Source organism: Sminthopsis crassicaudata, chromosome 2, assembly GCF_048593235.1.
Source record: "Sminthopsis crassicaudata isolate SCR6 chromosome 2, ASM4859323v1, whole genome shotgun sequence".
Classification (NCBI taxonomy): Eukaryota; Metazoa; Chordata; class Mammalia; order Dasyuromorphia; family Dasyuridae; genus Sminthopsis; species Sminthopsis crassicaudata.
The window spans coordinates 215207579-215233698 of record NC_133618.1 but is presented as its reverse complement, the minus strand read 5'-3'; the positions used below and the strand labels follow the sequence as shown (position 1 = coordinate 215233698).

General features: G+C 35.7%; 1 protein-coding gene across 3 annotated transcripts in view; it reads right to left on the bottom strand.

Moving 5' to 3' along the window:
• VIT (vitrin) overlaps positions 1-26120 on the bottom strand; it is a 152159-nt gene that overhangs the window by 8523 nt on the left and 117516 nt on the right. For all 3 annotated transcript variants that reach the window (XM_074288180.1, XM_074288181.1, XM_074288182.1), the window contains 3 exons: positions 24857-25004; positions 4638-4741; positions 3050-3276 (listed from right to left, as the gene is read on the bottom strand). In XM_074288180.1, coding sequence (XP_074144281.1) covers positions 3050-3276; positions 4638-4741; positions 24857-25004 — 479 coding nt within the window. The remainder of the gene's footprint in view (positions 1-3049; positions 3277-4637; positions 4742-24856; positions 25005-26120) is intronic.

Here is a 26120-nt window from a genome sequence, read left to right as displayed (position 1 = left end):
GAAAGAGACCAACCCTATTCCAGGTTGCTGAAGGAAAAGACTGACACACACGAGAGGACTGGCTCCCATGTCCCCATCTCCAGCTAGCTTTACTGGAAACTCCGTGGAGTTGTTCCGTTAGCTTAGATCTATAGCTCTTGGTTGAACCGAGTTCCCTCATTCCCAGCGGGAGAGCCTTTCCCTCCCTAGGCACACCTTCTCCGGTTCTGTTTTGCTATAATACAGATAAAAGGATTTCTTTGCTAGTCATCATTTGTGCTCATTGTGGAACTGGCATTTGGTGGGGAAAGGATCTGGGGTTCCCTCTTGCCCCCAGTAAAGACACAGAGATCAGAAGTTGGACTGAACCCTATTACGTCCTTCCAGTCTAGTATTATTTAGGGGAGCAAATAGAAAAATTCTGGCCTGGTCTTCCCACTTTATCCAATGGAAACTTTAACTCCTTCCAGAAGGAGAAATAGAATGTTGAAGACCAGAGGCCATTTGTTCTCCTAAGAGAAAAGAGATACCAAGATAGACTTTTATCTGCTCCTTTAAATATATGAGTATGGGGGAAATGATAATGTTCAATCTAACTTCTCACCTCTTTATCTCATTGGGAGAAGGGGAATTCCAAATTCTATATTCAAGGCTTGATCCTCTCCCACAATGAGCATAAATGGCAAATGGCACAGAAACTTATTTATCCAAATTTTAGCGAAACTAAAACCAGAGGAGATTTACAAAAGAGAATGTAAATCAAACAAGGAAGAATGAAAGATCTCTCCTATAAGTAGTGAGATAAGTCAGCTCAACCAAGAGAGAGTCCTAGATCTCACCTAAGGGAAAAACTCCATGAAGTCTCCGATGTAGCGGGGGTTAGGGGTCACCTGTTCTCATGTTTTTTAAGAGTCTTTTTCCCTTAGCAACCTGAAGTGGGGTTGACCTCTTCTATCTTTCCTTTTGAAGTGGGAAGCCAGAAGAATCTGAAACAACTTGTTTATTGAAGAGTCCGGAAGAAGACTTGAAACTTGAATAATCCTCAGGGGGCTGGTGAACGGGATAGGGCATTCATTCTTATCAAAAGGAGAAAATTCAATATCCATAGGCGTTGTGACAGAGGCCATGTCTATAATATAGAGAAAATGCTACACAGATTTTTTTTGTAAGCATCAATAAAGTCATTAGCAAAAAGTACTTTGTAATGGTAAAGTGCCCCCTAAGCATGAACTATCAAGATGTTGTGAGGAATGCTATTTAAGAAACATTCTTTTAAAGGATCATTTTTTCCTGGTCCATATGAAAGTCAGTGGGAGATTCAGCTGGATCTATTGATAATTCTGAATTACTATTGATAATTTCATTGACTATAAATCTCTTTGGGCATTATTGGGAACTTACTCTAATATGTAATATGAGGGGATTGTGTTTTGGAGTGGAAAAAGTATTGACCATAGAGTTGGCAAATCTCATTCTGAATCTAAATCCTAACACTAAATATTTTTGTAATGCTGAATAAACCACTTAATTTATCTGAGCATTTGATTTTTTCTATAAAATGGGGACAACAGTTCTTACACTATTTGCCTCAGAGCCAGACTATGCAACAGCCTCCTAATCAGCCTCCCTACCTCATATCTTTCCTCATTCCAATCTATCCTATACATAGCTGTCAGTGATATTACTGAAAGCACAAGACTAACCATGTCACTTCCCTCATAAGTCCTTTTTTGCCTCTTGGATAGAATGTAAACTTTCCTGGGAAGCATTTTAAGTCCTTTGTAATACCTTCCTAAGTATATTTCCTATTATTTCCCTTCCCTATATTGTAGCCAAAATGGCCTACATGCTGCTCCTTGAAAAATGATATCTCATCTGCCACCTCCATGACTTTGTCCTGGCTGATTTCTATGTCAAGAATAAACTCCCTCTTCACCTCCATCTCTCAGAATACTTTTGTTTCTTCAAAGCTCAAGTACTACCTCTTGCAAGAAACTTTTGGTGATATACCTAGCTGCTAGCACTCCCTGAAATTACTTTATCTTTTCCATATATACACAAATAATATATATATATATATATATATGCATATATATATATACATACACACATATATATGTATCTACATCTACACATACACACATATATACATCTATATACAATATGTATATTATATATATACATGTACACATACACATATATAATTTACTTTTAATCGTGTGGGCAATTTCCTTGATAACCCATTAGTTCCCCCAGGGTAAAATTGTTTGTTTTTGTTTTTGCATTTCTTACACCTAAAGTAGGTCCTGATATATACTAAAATGCTTAATAAATAATAGTAATCAATATTGTTTCAACATTGCTTTACAAATTTGCAATTACTTTACACGTTGCTTAATTTGATCCTTACAACAACCTTGGGAGCTATTATTATCTACATTTTGATGATGTCGAAATGAAGACTAATTTAAAGTCACACAATTAGTAAGTGTCTAAGGCAGGATTTGAATTCAGATCTTCCTGGCATTATGCTCAATCTTCTCTCCACTGTGCTACCCAATTACCCTGAGTTTGATTGATTGAATGATGAAAATATTATATAAATGTAAACTATATTTTATAAAAATAATAAACTCATGTATATATGTATTTCTTTGCCAATGGAGTTTTCCTGTAAGTACATTTATTTTGTGGGTGTGTACCTTCTTTAAATACGTTGCCCATTATATGAACGTCACTGCAGGTCCCGGGGTGTTTATCCCCCAGAGAGACCTTGATATCCACAGAGAGATTATGTATCCACATGTAGACATTTCCCTTTGGTCTTTGTGCTTCATTCTATTTCAACTAAGAAATACTTTTCTATATATTAAGTGTTTGTGAGATAACTACTTTAAGGGAGGTCTGTAGTACTAGAGGAATTCCCCATAACTGCCTTAGGAGATTACTGTCAGAGTTACATTTGTCCACTATGTGTGCCCCGGGGAACTGAAGCAAAATACTAAGCCATGCCCTCTGTTGGAAGGATCTAAGACCATGTGAAATTTAGATTTATTTTCTGGGCTAATACCTTGTCCACAAAGTTGGGCTCTATCACATTCTGCTTCTCATTTTCAACAGCACCTTCAATGGTGATGAAAAAAATGTTGATTCCGGATTCTCTGGCGAGTCTTGAAGCTTCCTCCACCTTATCTGTGGGCCAACCATCTACCATCACTATGGCCACATTGGGAGCTCCCCCTCTGTTTCCATTGGCATTGGAAAAGAAGTTTTTGGTAACAAAAGAAAGGGCCCGCCCTGTAATAATTATAATAACAACAATTATAACAACAATAATCATGATGATAACTAATATGTATACAGTGTTTACCATGTGTCAGTCATTGTGCTAAATGCTTTATAATTATTATCTTATATAAGGAAGCAATGGTTTGTATAAGTGCTTTTATAAGTAGTAATCAAAGAAGCATCGAATATGGATAGTGGGCTTGGCTTGCGATAATATCAGAGTTTACATTAATGAGTTTAATATCAGATAATATCAGATAATATCAGAGTTTACATTATAGCTCTGAAGCTAATTAGATGTATAACTCTGGCTGAATCATTTTATTGTGAATCCAAGCAACTCTCTAGGAGTTACTAATTCAAAGTTGATTTGTAATAGGCCATGGAATTCCCCCTTTTGAAAATACTACAATCCAATTAACAGGTTAAAAACTCATTAATTTGAAATTAGTGGAGAAGAGATGGCAGGAAAGTCCCTCTCAAAACTAAAGACAACCTAGAAAGTTACTTCCTTTCTCTAAGCCTTTTGCTCACTAGCTTTCTAAAGTTCCCTCTGGCTGCCATTTTTAAGTAATTTTAAACTCAATGAAGATTCACTTAGCTGGGGAATCTTTCTCCCAAATTTTAAATCATAGGAAGCAAAAGTTAGAAGGATCCAGTGAGAGGACTTAGCTCAGCTTCCTCTCCGAACAGATGAGGACATGATGACTACAAGATAAGGCCCCAAACCCAAGTCTCCTGACTTCTTCTCTTCATAATTTTCCAGACTATCTCTATTCTTCCAGTCTGTATCCAAACTGTCACAAATGTGGAATTATTGAAGTTGGAGTAAATAAGATTTCCCTATAGTTGTGAAAATTTATTGACACCAGACTATCCACCTGGTATCTTCCTGTGAGATCAACTTAAAATAAGATGCTAGAAGTAGTCAAGGGCAATGGGGGCAGAGGATAGTTAGTGGATAGAATGGCAAAAGGATTAAATTTGTTGCTGATAAACTTGCTAAATTTGTGAAACAATCAGATCTGGAACCAAAAACACCCATCCCCAAATCCTTTCTTTTCTTCAAGATCACTCTGGATGAAACCAGTGGATACATAGAATCCTACAGGATATACACTGAAATGACCCATGCATTGGCCCACTGAAGTCATGCTCAAACTTCAGAATTAAAGGAGATCTATTTGGATGAATGATGGGGCAGGAAGGGAATGATTCCTTTATGAATTACTATTCCATTTTGTTACCTTGGACCTCCCCTTTACCTCCATCATCTCCTGTATTGAAGAGCAAAAGGAAACTAAAGAGGAAAATCTCTTCCTGTTTCCCTAGTAGAAAGGTTACAATTACACTAACCATAGACCACATACCCACATTGGAAAGCCCTCCTTTCTGAGAAATTTTCTCTATGGCAGCCTTCAGATCCTTGGAATCCACATGAGTCTTGAGGTTAAATTCCATGGAAGGGTCATTTCTGTGTTAGAGAAAGAAACAAAACTTAGGAAAATGTGCTGCCAATAAAGAAATTAAACAGTGCCTTTGATGGAAAAGGGAAATGAGAAATTATTTCAGACTCATGAACGAACACACAGAGTAAGTAGAAGTCACTTAAAACCACTGGCAGCCATTAAATTATGGTTTGGTCTGACAGGCATTCATTTAACTCTTACTATGTGCAACGCATTGTGGATTACAAAGATATTATAATACACCCTACTATTCAATTAAACAAACCTTCATTTCAAGGCATTGGAGATACAAAGGAGCTCAAGATACGCACCCTGGATGTTTGCTTTATCTCTGGCCTTCTTACAGGCCCCATGACCCTTTTTGATGATTAATCAGTTCCCCCCAGAACATCCATTTTAAAGGAAAGTATGGAAACCAGCGATGTCTTTATTCTTTTCCTTGTCCATTACTAACTCTGTAGATGTTCTCTACTATACCTTCTCTGCCCTCTCTCCTTATCACTCTCTCTCCCCCAATTTTTTTCAGCTTTCAGATTACTTTTATATATTGTCTTTTTTCATTAGAGTGTAAGCTCTTTGAGGGAAGGGGCTATCTATTTCTGCATATATATATATATATATATATATATATATATATTCCCAGCCATTAACATAATATCTGCCATACAATATGTATTTAATATATATCTCTTGACTTAATTTGACTTGTTATAACATTTTTTACTGCTCAATTAAAAAAATAAGAACCTATTATATGCTAAGCCCAGGGGTTATAAAGTTGATGATGATTCTTACTACACATTTTGTTGTTACAAACAGTGATTATGTACTTCCTATGTGCAAGGCATCTTACTAAGAAAGAATGAAAGACTCCCTGCCTTTATGAAGCTTACATTCTACTATAATATGATAAAATTGGAAACAATATGCACATAAATAAAAATAACATAAGGAAACTTGAGCTGAATGAGAGTATTAACAATGGTGGAATCACAGAAGACCTCTCAGAGATTGGATCTAAATTGAACTCTGAAAGAAGTCCAGATTTTTGAGAAGTAGAGATGGAAATAGAAGAATCTTAATCTCAGATTTGGAAGGGGCCTTAGAGGCCATCTTATTGAGGCTATATATTTTAATAGTATTTTATTTTTCCAAATACATGTAAAGATAGTATTCAACATTCACCTTTGTAAATTTTCTCTCTTCCTCTCTTACCTCCCCCCTTTCCCATATAGTAAGCAATTTGATACAGGTTAAATATGTGCAATTCTTTTCAACATATTTCCATATTTATCATGCTGTACAAGAAAACTTGGATTAAAAAAACACAAGAGGCAGCCCTTTTTTGTAGTGGCTAGAAACTGGAAAATGAATGGATGCCCACCAATTGGAGAATGGCTGAGTAAATTATGTTATAAGAATGTTATGGGATATTATTGTTTTATAAGAAATGACCAGCAGGATGAATACAGAGAGGCTTGGAAAGACTTACATGAACTGATGTTAAGTGAAATGAGCAGAACCAAGAGATCTTTATACACTTCAACAACAAGACTATATGAGGTTCAATTCTGATGGAAGTGGCTCTCTTCAACAATGAGAGGATCCAATTCAGATGCAATTGATCAGTGATGAACAGAACGAGCTACACCCAGCAAAAGAACACTGGGAAATGAGTGTGGACCACAACATAGCATTTCTACTCTTTCTGTTATTGTTTGCTTGCATTTTTGTTTTTTCTTCTCAGGTTATTTTTATCTTCTTTCTAAATCCGATTTTTCTTGTATAGCAAGACAACTGTATACATATATATATATATATATATATATATATATATATATATATATATATATATACATATACTGTATTTAACATATACTTTAACATATTTAACATGTATGGAACTACCTGCCATCTATGGGAGAGGGTAGAGGGAAGGAGGGGAAAAGTTGAAACAGAAGTTTTTGCAAGGGTCAGTGTTGAAAAATTACCCATGCATATGTTTTGTATATAAAAAGCTATTAAATCACACATACACACACACACACACACACACACACACGAAAGGAAAAAAAAACCCAATCAAAGAACAATAATAAAAGAAAGGTGAAAATACTACACTTTGATCCATATTCAGTCTCCATAGTTCTCTTTCTAATGCAAATGGCATTGTCCATCCCAAGTCTATTGTAATTGCATTGAATGACCTCATTGTTGAAAAAAGCTAAATTCATCACAGTTGATCATTGTATAATCTTGTTGTTGTGTACACTGTTCTCTTGGTTCTGCTAATTTCACTCAGTTCATGTAAGTCTCTCCAGGCCTCTGAAATCATCCTGCTCATCATTTTTTATAGAACAATAATAGTTCATTACATTCATATATCATAGCTTATTTAGTCACTGCCCAATTTCCAGTTCCTTGTTACTACAAAAAAGAGTTGCTACAAACATTTTTTGTGTATGTGGGTAACTTTTCCTCTTTTATGATTTCTTTGGGATACATATCCAGTAGAGACACTGTTGGATCAAAGGCAGTGTTATTAATGCCCTTTGGGCATAATTCCAAATTGCTCTCCAGAATGGTTGGATCATTTCACAACTCAGTCAACAATGTATTAGTGTCCTGTTTTCTCACATTCCCTCCAACATTTATCCTTTTCTGTCATCTTAGCCAATCTGAGAAATGTGAAGTGGTACCTCAGAGTTGTCTTAATTTGCATTTCTCTAATCAATAGTGGTTTAGAGCATTTTTTCATATAATTAGAAATGGCTTTAATTTCTTCATATGAATATTGTCTGCTCATATTCTGTGATATTTTTTTCTATATATTTTAGAATTGAGGGCTTTATCAGAAATACTGGTTTTAATTTTTTTCCCTCCATCTTTCTAGTTCCCCTAATCTTGGCTGCCTTGTTTTATTTGTGTAAAAACTCTTTAATTTAATGTAATAAAAATTATCCATTTTGTATTTCATAATGCTCTCTAGAACTTCTTTGGCCATAAATTCCTCCCTTTTCCACTGATCTGAGAGGTAGAATATCCCTTGTTTTCCTAATTTGCTTATAGTATCACCCTTTATGTCTAAATCATGAATCTGTTTTGATCTTATCTTGATAATAGGATGTAGGTGGTGGTCAATGCTATACTATTTTCCAGTTTTCCCAGAAATTTTTCTCAAATAGTGAGTTTTTATCCTAGAAGCTATAGTTTTTGGGTTTATGAAACACTAGATTATTATAGTCATTGAGTATTGTGTCTTGTGAACCTAACCTATCCCACTGGTTCACTACTCTGTTTCTTAGTCAGTAGTATCAAATGGTTTTGATATCCATCACTTGAGAACATGGCTTTAGGTCAGACCATATCTAAACAGGAATCCCCTTTAAAATCTTCCTGACAAGACTTCATTTAAAAACGTCTAGCAGCTGCTATCTCCTAGGATAGCTCATTCTACCTGGATACACAAGTTGTTAGGGATTTTTTCCTTGTGTTACTCAAATCTAAATCTGCCTCTATCTGTTTTTAGTCCTGTCTTCTGGGAATAAAGCAGAAGAAGATGAATTCCTCTATCCCCAGACATACTTGACATAGCTGAAGACAGGTATCATGATGCACTAACTATTCTGTTTTCCAGGCTACATATTCACATTTCATAAGTTCATAGATTTAAAATTGGAAAGAACCTCTGAGCTCATAACCCTACTCTTTTGTTTTATGGATGAAAAAAACAAGGTCAGGAAAGCGAAATAATTTTGCCCAAGGTCACATAGTAAGTGGGAAAGTCAGAATTTTATTATAGTCAAATCCAGTACTCAATCTATTACTCTGGCCTCCCTATAAATGTCCAGTGAGATGCTACTCTTTAAACTTTCACCAATTTCATAAATGAATTTTTTGAATCTGCTGTTGTTTAATGAATCAGAGCAGTATAGAGATGCGAAAAGGACCAGGTGTTTTACTGGAGAGGGTGGGATCTTCCTCAGGTACATCTGTTTGGTCAGTACAATTCCTTTAAGTGACCATCATATAACATGGCTTGGCTCTTGGCTATCTTAGTTACTTTTTTCTGTGTGTTCTCCAGCTTGTCAATGTCCTTCCAAAAATATGGCTCCCAGACCTGCATATAACACTCCAAATGTGTTCTTGGCTAGGTCAGAGCCCAGCAGAATTTAATGCCTGAATAAATGAAAAAACATTTGCCAAATGCTTAGTACATGGTAAGCACTGTGTTAAGTAGAAAAAATAGAAAAAGGATACAAATAGAAAAGCCGGATTTCTTTTCTCAAGGAGCTCACCTTTTTAAAGGGGAAGACAAGAGTATAGAAAGTTTTAGGATTAGGGTATATGGAAAGATTCTGTAGTCCCTAAGGTGTTGTTAGCAAGGAGCATGGTAATGTTTCTTTCCTGTTATTTCTATGGCTAAAACCATTTCATTTCAAATGTTGAACTATTTGGCAGTGTCAAAGTCTTGAGTAAGGAGAGCTTTCTTTGTCTCCAGGACCTTATCAGAGGATTATCACCATGGAAACAGGTGAGAACACTATAGGATGCTCTTCTACAGAGATTGCTGGGAATGGAGGTTGGAGATGAATAGGGTACAGATACTTTTGTCTTAAATTTCTTCCAGAGAGTGTGAGGAAAATCCCTTGGTTAGGGTTGGGAGAAAAGTTCTGACCTTGAGGGAGCAGTGGCTTGCTAAAATGGCAAGACAGCCAGCCATGAAACTATGGTCAGAGAGGTTTGGGATGGTCATGCAAAGAGCATTTTCCCACGTGAGAAATGACCTTTCACTGGAGGACGAGAGAAAAATGGTTAGGGTGATTGTAGCACAGAACACCAAGACAGGAGGCAGAAGAATGATTTCAGCAAAGACAAAGGAAGTCTATTTTAGTGAGGAGCTTCTTTGCAGCTTCCAGAAGAAAGTTGTTTCTTTTCTTATTTGCTTTCTATTCAGCTTCTCCTTAACTTCACAGTTTCTGGGCAGAAGTTCTGCCTGTCCCTCTTAGTGGCTAACTAAGATGTTTAGAATTTTATAAGTGTATCTTACCTTAAAGCCTTTACTTTTATAACCGTGGTTAATTATGCATGCCATTGCTCTCATGTAGCATTAAGGGGTAGCTAATTGGGAAACCGGAAGGGGACTGAGACTTTACTGTTTTGCCAATATCTGCTAGTTGGGCTTTTGAATTCAAAGGGAAAGAGAGAATTTATTGATTAACAATTTCTCATTGTGTTCACTGGGGTGATTCCCATAGGATTAAAGAGAGCCAGTAATTGCTTCAGTCAGTGACTGGTTGGGATGAAATAAGCAAAATTCCTTTGCCAGTCTGCTGAATATGAAAGAAAATTATATCCCCCCAGAAGCGAGTAGTTGGAGAGAAAGTCATGTCCCAAGGGAGAAATGAATTCAGAGGAAGGAAAGGGGAAGGAGGGAATAAAGTGACTTCATATCTGTTCACCAGCCAGGCCATCTACTCTGTATTATTTGTAAGATATATGAAGAATTATGTTAAATCTTATCTGAGTTTTCTAGGAGTAGAAAAGTCAGGTTGATTGATATCTTGAAGTGATTGACATTTTACAGTGATTGACAACTTTGCTCACTGTTGACATATAGTGGTAGTAAGAAAGGGAATGAATAATTTCTTTACAAAAAAAAAAAAATCTCCCTTGAGATTACCTTAAACACAGTTTCCAGAATAACTACTAATAACTAGAAACTCAAGCAAACAGGCCATAAAAGGAACTGATAGTGTGACTCACAGAGTGTGTACTTTGTTTATTTTACTGCATGAATTGACTACTTCAAATGCACAGTTATTTCCTTTATAGCAACAAAGGTGAAAGTTTGCATGGACCGGTCTCTCTGTTCTATAACTTATTAGGAATAATAAAGTGTGGAAGACATGGAAAATCCAAGTTGGAGGAAAATTTAAAGATCATTTAATAAGCCTTTTCATTTTAGGGATGAAAGCAGAATGACATAATATAAAGAATACTGGATTTGGGCTTAAATTCCCCTCCTGTCATAATACTGCTTATACAATCATGGGCATACCATTTAACCTCTGTGGACTTCAAATGCCTCTTTTGCAAAATGGGAGAAGGTGAAGAAGATCACTTCTAAAGTTACTTCTAGTTTTATGTCTATGATCATACTGAAAACTGAAGAAATGCATTAATAAATGGTGCCCACAAGAGGATTCTATAAATATGGTTACACATATTGGATTTAACATACATTTTAACATGGATAACATATATTGGATTTTTTTTTTTTTTGCCATTTAGGGGAGAGGTGGAGGGAAGGAGAGGAAAATCTAAAACACAAGATTATGCAAGGGTCAATGATGAAAAATTATCCATACATATGTTTTGAAAATAAAAAGCTTTAAAAAATAAAAAAATAAGAAATGATGCCCATTCATCTTTAGACAAGAAACAAGGAACAATAACAGAAAACAATAAATACTTACAATTATTGTATACATTCACAGAGCTAAAAAGGACTTTAGGGATCATCTTTTCCAGTCTCCTCATTTGACAAATGAAGGGGCTGAAATCCAGAAAGATTATTTAATATTCCCTAAGATCATATATGTAGTTAGGGATTAAAAGAAACTAAGTCATCTGTGTCTTAATCCAGTATTCTTTCTACTCTGTAAATTGTCATTCAAAAAATAGAACTATGAATGGAAGAAAACAAATAGAAACTTAAAGCCCTACAATTAGTTTCAGTTAGGACCAACTGAACAACTAGAAAATTGGGACCATCTTATTAGATATTCCTATGACTGAGCTCCTTGAAAGTAGGTCAGTCTCTTGCCTTTCTTTGTATCTCTAGTACCTAGTAGGTGACTAATGATTGATTGATTATACTATTACATATGATGCTTGCTTTTGATTTTAGATGGATTTTAAAAATAATATTAATGAAGATCCCTCTACACTTATAATTTTATTAGTTTTTTTTAAAGAATATTTTTGTCAAAGGCTTTTCCTGCATTTATTAAGAAAATGTAATTTTTGGTATATTTTTGTTTTTAATATGTTGATTAGTTTCTAATGTTTTTTGCATACTAACATAAATACAACTTGATCATAATCAATGATTTCTTGGATAAATTATTTTAGTTTGACAGATTTTACTGAAAATTTATGAATTTATATTTACTTGTGATATTGGTTTATAGATCTTCTTTGCTATAGCCTTTCCTGTGTAGGTTTTAGGATTTTGTTAATTTCAAAAAAGAATTTTCATTAAGTATTTAATCAACTTTGAGAAGAATGTATGTAGTATTGGTACTAATTATATAGTTCTGGTAACTATTATATATTATATTGGGATTTTATTAGCTTTATAAAAATATTTTCATTAACTACTTAATCAATTTTTGAGAAAAATTTATATAGTGCTGATATTAATTATGTAGTATTGATAACTGTTATACTACTGATTGTTATTTAAAAATTTGATAGAATTTTCCTATAAATCCATCAGGACCAAGACTTTTTGATATCTTCTTCAGCTTCTTTTTTCCAAGACTGTATTATTGAAGATCCCTATTTGATGTCCTGTTAGCCTAGGTACTTTTATATTTTTGATGGAAGTCCTTTATTTCTTTTGTCTTGCTTAGTTTTGTTGATGTATAATTGTGCATAGTAGAAAAAATTTTATTTCTTTTGAGCTTTTCTGTGACTTTACTTTGTCCTTTATTTTATCTTCCCTTTTCTTTTTAATTGTATAGCTGAAATTTTATCAATTTTGTAGTCTTGAGAAATGAGCTTTTACTTTTGTTCATCAAGTCTATAGTTTTTATGGTTTCTAATTTATATATTTCTCTTATTTTACAGATTCCCTATTTTCTGCTATTTTGGGTTTATTTTGGAGTTTCTAATTTAAAAATGATTACTAAATTAATTAATTTTTTTCCATTTTATTAATGTATGTTTTAGTAATATGTTTTTTCTCTAAAGACTAATTTAGCTCCATCACAGAAATTTTAGATTGCTGTCTTGTCTTTATCACTCTCTATAACATAATTATTATTTCTATTATTTGCTCTTTGACCAACCTCTTATTAATATTTCATCATTAAGTCCCCATTAGACATGTTTTTTGTATGCCTTTTATTATTTTTTTTGCATTTTTTACTATAAAGATGTGTATGTAACTTTTTATATTTATTTTCAAATTTTCTGTTCAAATTAAGCATGAATGTTTGTAAAAGTGCCAAATAAGTTCTGAGAACTATGTTTCCATTCAGAAGACAGCATATTTCTTTTAGCTCTAAGTTCTCTAACAGTCTGTTCAATTCCATGTTTTCCCTTTGTTTATCTCTCTATTAGAGAGAGGAAATTAAAGTCTGCTTCCTATTATTATGTAATTATCTATAGTTTAGGAGTATTTTTGTTGTTAGTGTTGTAATTTAGTTAATTGTTTCTTTATAACTTAGGTGCTATGCTATTTGGAGCACATGTTTAATACTGATAATATTTTGTGTTCTATAATTTCTTTAAACATAATGCAATTTCTTTATCTCATATGTCAAGCACTTAGCATGGTGCCTTGCACTTAAATACCTGACTTTTGAACATCTCCAATTTTATGTTCTGTAGGAATCTCAAAATCAATGCACTCAAAATGAAAGTCATTATCTGGTCACCTAATCTTCCTATTCTTCCTCCAAATTTTACTCTGTTTCTATTGGGGACAATACTATGCTGCTAGTCACCTAGTCTCACAAGCTTAGTTAAAACCATCCTTGATTCTTCTTTCTATCTTACTCCTTATATATAAATCAATTACTAAGAATTATTATTTATGCCTCCACAATTACTTCATCCAACTGGTTTTTACCTAACAACTCATATGCTGTCTCTTAATCAACTTTGGCCTGCATATTGGACCAGTCTCCTAAATGGACTCCCAAGTTCTTATATCTTTCTTTTCCAATCCATTTTCTATCCTGCTGTCAACATTTACCTTCCCCAAACATAGTTCTATGCCGTTCCTCTGCTCAATTACCTTTAGTGGCTCCCATTCTTTCTAGGATAAAATATACTTCTTCTACCTAGCTCTTAGAGTCTTTCACAATCTAGAACCAGTTAACCCTTTGAGATTTATTTCACATTATCCCCATACATATATTTTCTGTTCCAACCTAGGTAGCCTACTTGTTCTTCTCCAAACACACCTTGAAGCTTTTGCAGGACTCTACCCAGGCTTTGAATAATTTCTCTTTTTATCTCTGCTCCCTAGAATCCCCAGTATCCTCCAAGGGGTAGTGGAGAGGGGTACCTCCTAGGGGAATGCTTTCCTAAACACTCTAATTATTAATACAAGTTGTTTAACAAAATGCTTGAAGGATTCAGTTGAATTATTGGTCCCCAACTAATAGTTCCACAGATCTCTTGTTGGCCTTTTTCAGGTATATTGAAGTTATTCTGTCCATGAGCTGGAATTTGTGCTCACAGATACTGGTAGTATATGATCCACCCTATATGGTGTAAATCCTTATTTAGAAATGGGAATTATTTTAAAGGACAATGAAAGAGATATGCTATTTTTTTCTTCTTAAAACAATAATTTCATTTTAAAATTTAATTTTATAAGTTAAATCATCCCAGACTATTTTTCTACAAATATCAGATTTTCTTCCAAAAGAATAGTTCAAAATAATCAGAGCTAACTCAAAATCCAAATGGAAAAATTACCAATCTTAATATCCCAAAGTTAAACTCTCTAGAGTTCCCATATACTGTCTGTGGACCTATTCCCTCTGCAAAAGAGTGGGGTGGGGACTGTTTTTTCAGATCTTTCCTTTGGAACTGCACTTGTTATCTGTGGAATGCTGCTCAGACATTGGCTTGTTTCTGCATAGGAAGAAGTTCCCTTTCCTATAGCCTCCTTCCTTCATCCCTAGGTACCCAGTGATTTTCTACATATGTTTATGACATATCTAAGAGATTGAGATATGAGAGATCTCCTAATTATCCCTGCCACTGATCTTTGTCTATCCACTCCATTATCCATCAACTCCATATGTGCTCATTCTTCAGCTGTGAAATGAGGACTTTGGAGGAGATAATCTTTTTAGGCTCTCAGTGTGTGTGTGTGTGTGTGTGTGTGTGTGTGTGTGTGTGTGTGTTATACAGGCTTTACATCAGCCGGAGTCATCCCACAGACTTCCTTCAGAGATGGGCAGAGGCGGCAGCCTGTGTGGAAAAAATATTCAGCTAGGAAGCTAAAGACCTGTTTGCAACCCCAGTTCTGTCCTTGATGCACCACACACTTGTATGTGACCTGAGAGAACACATTCTGCCTTTTCCAGCCTCAGTTGCCTTATTTATAGAGTGAAGGGGATGGGTCTGATGCCCCCTAAACCGCTATTCCAGTTTCAATATTCTAAAGATCTGTATTTAAAAACAAACACTGCCTCTCCCCCGCCAAACCTCCCCAAGAATGTTTTATATTGTGAGAATGTCCTTTGCCACCCTGAAAGGAGGGTACACCTAAGATATTCTTCCAAAAGAATGAAAGCATTCTGACATGGTTTGGAAAAGAGACCTTCAATAAAGAACAAAGGTGCTCTGTCATGTAACCATGGGGTCAGAAAAGTGTAATTTTTTTTAAAAATGGAAAAATCAACATTTTGCTGTTTTTCGATACATGTCTCATTACGATCACAAAATATAAGACAACATATACAACTATATTTAACGTAGGCTGAAACTGTGATCTAAAAAGAGACCATTTTTAGACTTAGCCTCGGCAGCTTTTAGTACCTGTGGATCCAGGCTCCAGCTCCTAAGCCATCAGCAGCCTTGGTGGTCTTACTTATTACACTGGCTAAGTTAATCTAATAGCTGCTTGTTCCAGCCAGTCTTTCATTTGACTTTTTAACATGTATGTCCAAGTGTTCCAGCTCTTATTAAATGCAATTACATATACATAAGCTATGTAATTTTAATTCTAAAATGTATGGTGCAAGTAAAGGGCGAGGACTGTCAGCTTTTTTGTTCCAACAGAGGGAGGAGACCCTCTGCCTGCCAGTAGAACTAGCCATTTAGCTTCATTGACAGCTCATCCCAGCAGGCTCAAAAGCACTAGCTTGTCCGGGGCTTTAATATTAGTCTAGTTTGACATTTGCAGACATTCTTCTTAAGATAAAGACTTCCTATGTCATTGACTGGTCATGCATTTAGCTCAGGGATGTCACTTCTCATGGTAGGGTCTCAGTTTCCTCATCTGTAATACCAGAGGGTCAGAATTGATGGTCCTTGAGGTCCCTTTGAGAATTCTTTACTTGGGTGATGTATACCTGTGTGACTGGGGACTTAGTTCCTTAACCTGTAAAATGAGGAGCTTGGACTAAAGGACTTCCAATGTCCTTTTGAGCTCTGAGTCTCAGATGCTCTTAACACACTTTGAGTCATTGGATGTTGATGCTGTAAGCCCAAGGAAGTTAAATGACTTGATCATTATCACACAGACAGTATCACTATTGGATTTTAACGCAGGCCATACAGTGGATAGAGTGCTGAGCCTGGAGTCAGGAAAATCTGAATTTAAATCTGACCTCAGACACTTATTAATTGTGTGACCTTGAACAAGGAACTTAAACATATTTGCTCAATTTTGTCATCCGTAAAATGACTTTGAGAAGGAAAAGGTAAATCTACTCCAGTTTCTTTGCCAAGAAAACCCCAAATGGGGTCATAAAGAATTAGATACTACTGAAAAGAACTAAACAACACCAATAATCTTTGACCCCATATCCAGTCCCTTTTCTACTATACCATGCTGTCACTTGAATGATTATTCCTAGACTAAGTGTACAAGGTAATGACTGGAGCAGTATAGGACTGGAACTGATTTCACTGGCATTGAAATTCCCCATATCAGTGTAGATCATTACCATATGTGAGCCCTGTAGTCTCAGAGGTGAGCTCAGAGCATTGAGAAAGGAAGGGATTTATCTGACACATGAGCAATATGTGTCAGAGGTGAGGTTTAAACACAGATTTTAGTGGAATTCAATGTAAACAAGGAGAACATGTCCAGAAATTGGATTTTTAACCACTGTATAGAACCTCTCTTATAAAACACACACACACACACACACACACACACACACACACACACACACACACACACACACACACACACACAAATTATCTGCCATAAAAGAGGCAAGAGAAAGGTTTTACTGAGGAAGCAAAAGAGGAAGGGAAGGGGGAATGAGCCTTACTCTCAACAGAATTGGCTCAAAGAGGGAATAATAAACACACTTAATCAGGTATAGAAATCGATTTAACTCTACAGGAAAGTAAGAGGAGAAGTAGTTAAGGGAAGGGGTAAAGGTGATAGAAGGGAGGACAGATTTGGGGAGAAGGCAATCAGAAGTAAAATTTTTTGAGGAAGGAAAGGATGAGAGAAAAGCAAGATTAGAATAAACAGAAGGGGGAATATAGTTAACAACAGTAATTATGAAAATTTTGAAGCAGGTTTGCTTGAGAAGGGCCTTATTTCTAAAAAATAATAGGGAACTGAGTCAAATTTATAAAAATAAGAGCCATTCCCCAATAAATAAATTATCAAAAATACACACACATGCAATCCTCTAGAAATACATATAGTAACCGTGCGCATGTTGTAGTTTCTTAGTAGAATATAAGCTCCTTGAGAGCTTTTGTCTTTGTATACCCAGCATTTAATATAGTGTATGACAAATGTGAGGACCTTAATAATTGCTTGTGATTGATCAATAAATATCTCTGAATGAGGTTTTAAGAATTAATGTTCTAAGGTAGAAAGGACACTAGGCTGAATAGTTAACCTGCGAGCATATTCCCAAATTGTCATGTACCAGCAGTTGTGTGAGCTTAGGTAAATCACTAAAGCTTTTTGAACCTTAGTTTTCTCCTCTCTGAAATGGGACTCATACTTGTTCTTCTTTCATAGAGTCATTGTAGGACTCAAAGAAATAACATAGGCAAAGTACTTTGTAAAAGCAAAATGCTATAGAAAGGTAAATTGTTACTTTTTTTCTCTTTGGCAGTTAGGTGGTTGCAGTGAATAGAAATCTCAATCTAGAGTCAGGAAAATTCATTTTTTAAAATTTAAATTCAACCTTAGATATTTAGTAGCTGTGTGATCCTGGACAACTCATTTAACTCCGTGTGCCTCAGTTTCCTCATTTGTAAAATGAGCTGGAGAAGGAAATGTCAAACCACTCCAGTATCTTTGCCAAGAAAACCCCAAATGGGGTTACAACTAAAATGACCAGACAACACATTTTCTTTCTTGGCCAGTTCAGGGATACTGTTTGGATAAGCTATATCTGATGAAGAACATGAACAAGGAGGCCATCCAGAGTAGGATCCAGGCTTTAAAAGCAATTTCAGTTAGATAAATTCTTATCTCTTCTAGTCTCTGCACTCCCAGGGAGAGTAAGGAATTGCTTTTTCTTTTACCAGAGGCAAGGCTAGCTGCCTCTTTGCAATGTATTTGGTAAACATAATGTCACTGATTAGATCTGACTAACTGTATTCCATTATCTTATTGTTAGGGTAGAATGATCCTAGTCCTGTGGTGGAAAGACCAGAAAACATTTAATTTCAGTCAAATGGCACTCATTAATGGAATGAATCCTCCCATGCATAGAATCACAGAGTGTTAAACACTGGTTCTGACAAAGCTTCGGGTTCCTCTAGTTCAAACTTGTGTCAGATGAGGATCCTGATATCCAGAGAGATTAGATCACTTGCTCAAAGTCATGTAGCAAGTTAGTAGCAGATAAAGGACTGATTCCCAGTTTTCTTGTCTCTCAGTTTATTCACTTCTGTTACTTCATCCGTTCCAGTCTAATCCAACCCAACTCACAAGTATAAAGACAAGAGAGACAGAGAGAAACAGAGACACAGAGAGACACACACACAGACATTCAGAGACACAAAGAAGCAAAACTAGGCTCAACCATCAAGGACCATGTATTCCACCGGTTAGAGATATAACATGTAAACAGTTAAGTATATCTGTGAAGACGAGAGAGAGAGAGAGAGAGAGAGAGAGAGAGAGAGAGAGAGAGAGAGAGAGAGACAGAGAGACAGAGAGACAGAGACAGAGAGACAGAGAGACACACACACAGACATACAGAGATACAGAGAGATCCACACACAGACACATATAGAGACAGAGACACACACAAAGACAGAGACAGAGAAACAGAGAAAGACAAAGAAAGACAGGCTGAAACAGAGACAGAGATGGAGAGAGAGAGGGAGAATGAGAAAAAGAATGACAGAAACAAAGAGAGAGAGATAGAGAGACATAGACAGTAATAAAAACAAAGAGAAATAGAGCCAGAGACGGGGAGGAAGGGAGGGAACAAGAGAGAGAGAGGCAGGAGTGATGGAGACAGAGACAGAAAGATAGAGAAAAAGAAGAAAAAGAGAGGCAGAGACAAAGAGATAGGGAGACAGACAGAGACAGAGAGAGAAAGAAGAAAAAGAGAGACAGACTAAGAGAGAGATAGGCAGATAGAAACAGAGACAAAGAAAGATAGAGCCAGAGACAGGGGATATGTGGGGAGAGAGAGAGAGAGAGAGAAGAAAGAGAGAGAGAGGAGAGAGAGAGAGAGAGAGAGAGAGAGAGAGAGAGAGAGAGAGAGAAAGAGAGAGAGAGAGAGAGAGAAAGAGAGAGAGAGAGAGAGAAAAGAGAGAGGAGAGAGAGAGAGAGAGAAGAGGAGAGAAGAGAGAGAGAGAGAGAGAGAGAGAGAGCGAGAGAGAGAGAGAGAGAGAGAGGAGAGATGAGAGAGGAGAGAAATTCAGAGAGAGACAGAGACAGAGACCTGAGACAGAAGACAGACAGAGAACAAGAGAGAATCAAGGAAAGATTTCTCTAGGAAATGGCCCCTGAACTAAGCCTAGTAAGAAGTTAGAGATTCTGAAATGCAGAGGTGACAAAGGAATACATTTTAGGCAGGAGGAGGAGCATAATCTGGACAAAGGAATAGAGATTGAAGCACTAAATTAGGGAACATTAGTCAGTCAATAAGAATTTATTAAATGCCTACTATGTTCCAGGCACTGCACTAAACTCATCATTGCTGCCTGATGCTGACAAAATTTCCTTTCAAAATGCTTACAACAAGGAAAAATAAACATGCCTTTGTCTCTCTGGGCTTCACATTAATCATGATAGTGGATATTAAGGTACTGATTGAAATAATTCTAAAAAAAATGTTGATTGGGATTAGGGTAAGCTCTTTTCTATTGATATTGATCACATTAAAAAAAAATGGGGAAAAGGGGAATGTTTGTAGAATCTTTTCTCTCTTGGCTATGTTTTTCACCAATCAATGTTCCCATCAACATATAACTCTATGCTCACTCCATTCCTCACTTGCTTGACATGTTTATCACTTTATTTTCCTATTATGCTATAAAGTTGTTGCATATAAGTTATAAAAATAAGCCCTACTATTTCTAATGCTAGATAACACAGCAGTCTTTGTCCTTCATATAAAATGGGCTTGGGACATCTGGCACTAAGGTGCTTATATTTCATCTTTATATAAGTCTGCTTTCAGTTTGCTGTTTTCAAAAATAACACATTAAATAAAATAGGCTGACATTTTGAAAAAGAAAAAAAAATACGACCAAAGAAACACAGAAATTTCCTCTTTCAATTTGAAGCTCTCAAAATAGGTGTCTTGATGAGAAGAAATGCAAGCTGGCATTTGGAGCAATCTGTTATTTTTATATAAAAACCTTCAATCATTCCCCAATGCCTACATTATAAAGCCTGCACACCTCCAACCCTCCATACCCTGGCTCCAGCCTAGCTTTTCAGTCTTATTTCACATTAGTTTTCCTCCATGTACCCTAAGTCCCATTACATGTCTATCCTTTGGCCCCAGCCTGCTGCCTCCCACCCTTCTGCATTCTCTCAGGAGGCCATTCTCCCTCCTCTTGTTGTCCACTGGAAGGCACTCTAATCTCATGTCTCCTCAGAATTCTTCACTTTTCAAAGTGCCACTTCTTAGGTTCCACTTCCTTTGTGAAACCTTCTCTGATCTCTTCACTCCATCAACTGAGACTTTTCTTCTTCAGTTTTCCTAGAATCTAGAATTTCCTAGAATTGTCAGATTTCCTTCAACCTTATCATTTCCTATCTTTGATTATACACTTAAATATGTACACAAATGGTAGGATGGCCTATTGGGTACAGAGAGCTGTCCTTGGAGTCACAAACTCCTGGATTCAAGGCCTGTTCTGATAGTAATACCGGCCGAGTGATTCCAAGCCTGTCACTTAACTTCTTGGAAAACTGTAAGCTGCAAAGAAGGTGCTGTTCTGCTCTGGTAAAGGGAGTTTCCACATCTCAGAGTTCCCCAAAATAAGGAAATTGCAGGTCAAGTGCCATCTAACTGTACACATTGTATTTCACCCTTCTGCTCCCTCTCTTAAATATGGGCTCCTTAAGATCTCGGACTATGTCATTCTATTTGTATTCCTAGGACGTTATGCTGGACATTTTACTGGGTCAATGCTGAAAAAATATGTAGTTAGGTCAGCATTCAGGGTCCTTTAAAACCTCCTCTCAAACCTCCTCTCAGCAAGATCTCTTCCTTAAGGCTCTCTAGAAGCACAGAATCATAGATTTAGACTTTTTCTTTTCTCTTTCTGTTTTTCTTTGCTTCTCTCTGTCTCTATCTCTTCTCTCTCTCTTTGCATTCTCTCTATGTGTTTCTCTCTCCATTGTTTCAAGTTCTCTTTGTACTTTTGTTCTGTTTTGTACTGTCACTACTTGTGAGGTTGCTATCCTTTGAAGGCTTTGTGAACATAAGGACTGTCATACATTCACTTATGTAGAGTACAGGATATAGTAGACAATTAAATGACTGTTAAACCGAATTGAGGTGATGTATAGAGCAGCAGTATTGCCTCACACAGCAATCAGAGGCATTAAATCATAACATATAGACAGAAAGCTTGATGTCAAAGTTCATTTAAGCCAGATCATCCTGAGAGCATTTATAGAGGATTGTAAGGGGGAGAATAGATAACAAATAGATGTAAACTGGAGCAGATCTCCTAATATTTCTATGGTGGTACATTCCCATTAGCCACAACAATGAAATTCCTCCATTTTGGACTTCCCCCACCCAAAAAAACCTCTCATAATCCCTAGGAAATAGCAATGAACTTTCTAATAAACTTGAGATCTGACTATATACATATAGAAGGAAAAAAATACTTAAGATGGCATATCTTAAGGTATGTATTTTCAATACATTTCAAAGAGAGAAAGATTCTAATAGAATGGAAAGGATTATATTATTATCCCAAAGAAGTGACCAAAAAGGTGAAAACAACAGGGATGTCAACTTTTGCATTACTAGGCTTTACTTTTGATAATGATCCGTGACATTGAGTATATTCTTAATGAAAACACAAGGGAAAAGATAGATCTTTGCAAACAATTTGCTCTAGCCCCACAATGGTCTGAAAGGCATAGAGAATATAAGAAAGAAAAAAAAAAGCACTTGACCTGAAAGAACAAAGTTTATCCCAAAAAGCTTTTCCCCACCAAAGTATCTCCTGCTCATACATGGACTTTGTGACAGATGTAACCACAGAAATAACTTTGGTCATCAGTCTGCTGACTCTACTCCCAAGTGAGACATCCAACAGAGACACCTTGGCTTGCCGAAGGCATTTGTCAGGGTCATGGAGAACTTCCTCCACATGATCTAAATATAAGACTGAGGTTCTCCAGATGCTCACAGTAACAGATGGTTGAACTAAGTCCTGCATTACTCCCATTCCACAGAAGAAATTGGACTAATAATCCCAAGAGGAAAAACAATACAGATGAATAATACAAATTACTTTTATTGTGACCTGAAATTACATTGGAAGATAAGAAATAGATACCTATGGAGCAAGTTTATCAAAACATACTTTAGATAACTGCTATATAGATGTGTTGCTGGGTCCAGAACTGGACCAGAGGTTCTCATTGGGAAAATGTTCCTCACTTTCAATGATCTTAAATCACTTGATACCTCAAAAGTTCATTATTAATAATCCCAACATCATTCTAGTGATGTTACATGCTGAACAACATAGAGTGCCATAATGTTTGAAGTATCTCAATTACAAGTGACCCAAGAGGCAAAGGACAGATTGGACGTGAATATGCAGGAGCATATGGCCAGTGATAACTTGTCTGCTACAAATGGTTTCAAAGACATCACCATGGACATCCATGATCCCTACTGAATTTTAAAATTTCAATAAGACTTTTGGTACATGTTATGTAAATTTGAGTTACTATTACATTCTCTGTTTCCTGTTCATCATTTGTAAAAATGAGCCACCGGATTAAATAGTTTCTAAGGCTTCTGCTCCATCTCGTTTCTTTATTATCCTACTTTGAAATTATACCTTTATTCACAATTGGAAAAGCTCAAGAATCCAAATTCAAAGACAGCCTGGAATAATTGAAAGAGCCAAGAACTTAGAATCAGACAGCTCTGAGGCCAGAGTCTTATCTCTGCCATTTCCTAGCTTTATCCTCGGTTAACTCATATACCCTGTGCCTCAGTTTCTTCATCTATAAAACAGAAGTAATGCAACGAACTAGATCTTGTCTAAAGTCTTTTCTATTACTTTTATTTCAATTTTAACATTCTGTAAGTCTAGTTTCCAAGTGGAAACTAATACCAAAAACCTTATTTTTAAAAAGAAACCATCATTCTGCATGACCCCTTTTAAGCAAATAATCATGATAACATCACATTTTTGTAATATTTTGAGAATTATAAAGAATTTTATATATAAGAATCTTCCAGGCAACTCCAAACATAGTACATGAACTGGACTATCTTGTCTGAAAGTCTCTTTTTACTCATTCACCTTGGAGGAGCAAACTATACCAATATAACTTTGAAACATTTCAAGTAATTTCACTAGATTAAAAGTAAAAAAATACAACATCCCAAACAAACAGCAACATGATGCTTTATTACTTCATCATGTCACATCAACCCAAATTCAAAGGAAGTCACTCCAAGTAACATTTCAGTATAGGTATGTTATAGCATGAAAACATTCAAAGACATTTAAATTCAAGTGATTCCATAATGTGATTTTACCTTTGGAGTTCAGCATTCTCATCTGTAAAAGGAGAGCTTGGATTAAATAATCTTTAAAATGCTTTCCTGCTCTACATTATATAGTTCTATAATTTTTTTTTGTTAGAGCTATACATAAGTAGATTGGGCTACCCTAGTAGGTAGTGGGCTCCCCACCTACCTCCTCACTGGAAATCTTCAAGCAAAGTCTGGACCCTGCTTTGTAAGAGATGTTCTAGAAAAGGGTAGGTTGGACCAGATGGCCAATGAGGTCCTTTCCAACCTTCTGTTTCTGTTATTCTGTGATCCAACTTTCAATGTTTTGCAACTATGACTTTGTAGTAAGCACTGTGCTTGTGTGTGAGATTGTAAATGTAAGGTCTGTGAGGGAAGAAAAAACATCTGCCAAAAGTGTGTCACTTATCTGTAAGGAGTTTACAGTTTACTTGGAGAAATACAATACATATACACATACAAATACATACATATATATATATATTATAATATTTATATATTATATAATAATATTTTATAATATATATTATATTATATAAATATATATAATATATAACATATAACATATTTTCACATGCTTTATGGAGAAAAGCATACAAGGTAGTGGAACTTCTTCCAATACAAATAAAAATACCACCTACTTAAATATGAAGTTCATGAATTCAATGCTTTCTTAATTTTTTTGTATCATTTGTATCATTGGAAATTACATCTTTAATGAATATTGATAGAATGGAAGCTCCTTAAGAGTGGTTCCTTTTAAATTTATATCTTTGTATGCCCAATCACTAACAGTACCTCAGACATAGTAGATACTTAATAAATCAATGGATTGACTGGTTTGATATAGGTACAGATATAGACAGATGTTTAATGCAAATCCTTGGGTATCAGGTGTCCAGCAGTATTGAAGTAATTAGACTGCATGATTCTGGGGCTACCAATGATACTTACCCATATTGTACAATACCCAGCAGCGGACCAGCTGGGCCCATGTCAAGAGCTTGACTGATGTCCTTTAAGAACTGCTTCTGGATTCGAAAACGCCTTTTGCCAATGCTCCAGCTCCCATCAATTAAAAAGGATAAATCAACTTTGCAATCTGGGGAATGGAAAATGACCAAATTACTTTGATTCTCTTTAAATTTAATAATTGACTTCTACCTCTTTCAATTTCCCCCAGTCCAGCAACAAATAAATTTTACCACACTTAAACGATCAGGACATTCTTTAAAATTTGAGTGAAAAAATGTATGAGTATTATTGCATTCACAAAATTGTTTATATTGTGAGTCCGAAGAGCTGAGTTCAAATCTGAATAGGATCACTTATTAACTGTGTAATCATGGTCAAACAGTTACCTTTTCTGAGCTCTAGTTTTCTCATTTGTGTAATACCTAACCTGGCTACTTCACATGGTTGTAATGAGAATTAAATGGACTAACACATGACATAGTTAATGGAATGCTGAGATTGGAACCAAGAAGAGCTGAGTTTGAAAGTTGTTCAGACATTTATTACTTGTGTGATCCCAGACCTCATTTTTTGTGCCTTCATTTACCTCATTTGTAAACTTATAAATCCCATATAATCCCTTTGGAGAACTTTTAAGTTATTTGTACATTGTAAAGCCCTATATATAAGCAAAGAATTACTTCAGTATATACACTGAAATACACTTTGCTTTACAGCCTTGTGAATGTTTTTTGCTTCAAAATATATATTGGACCCTCAAGATAATCATCAGGCTTACTTAAATTTACTATTAATGCCTACTTCCCTTCTATTTCCTTATGAAGACACAGCACAACAAAAATTCTTTGTAGCTGATACAGATGTTCCCCTTTCATATAAATATTCTCATGAAAGTAAAATAGGGACAGTGCAGGGGTTGCTCATTTTTTTAATACCTCTTAATTATCTGATTCTTATTACGCCCACTATCTGCCTGTGTCTTATATATTTGGGCAAGGACTTATTTTCATGGCTAATTTAAGAAATTCTTTGTAAATCAAACTATTTGGATCTCCTCCAAGGCCAAGAATATGGAGATTGCCCTCAGAAGGGTCTTCTATGTTATATGTAATAAAAACTAATATTTCTACAGTAGCTTAAAGCTTGTAAAACATTTCACAAATGTTAACAAGGTTGCCATTATGGATATAATCCTCATTTTATACATGAAGAAATTGAGACTCACATATTAAGAGACTTTCAT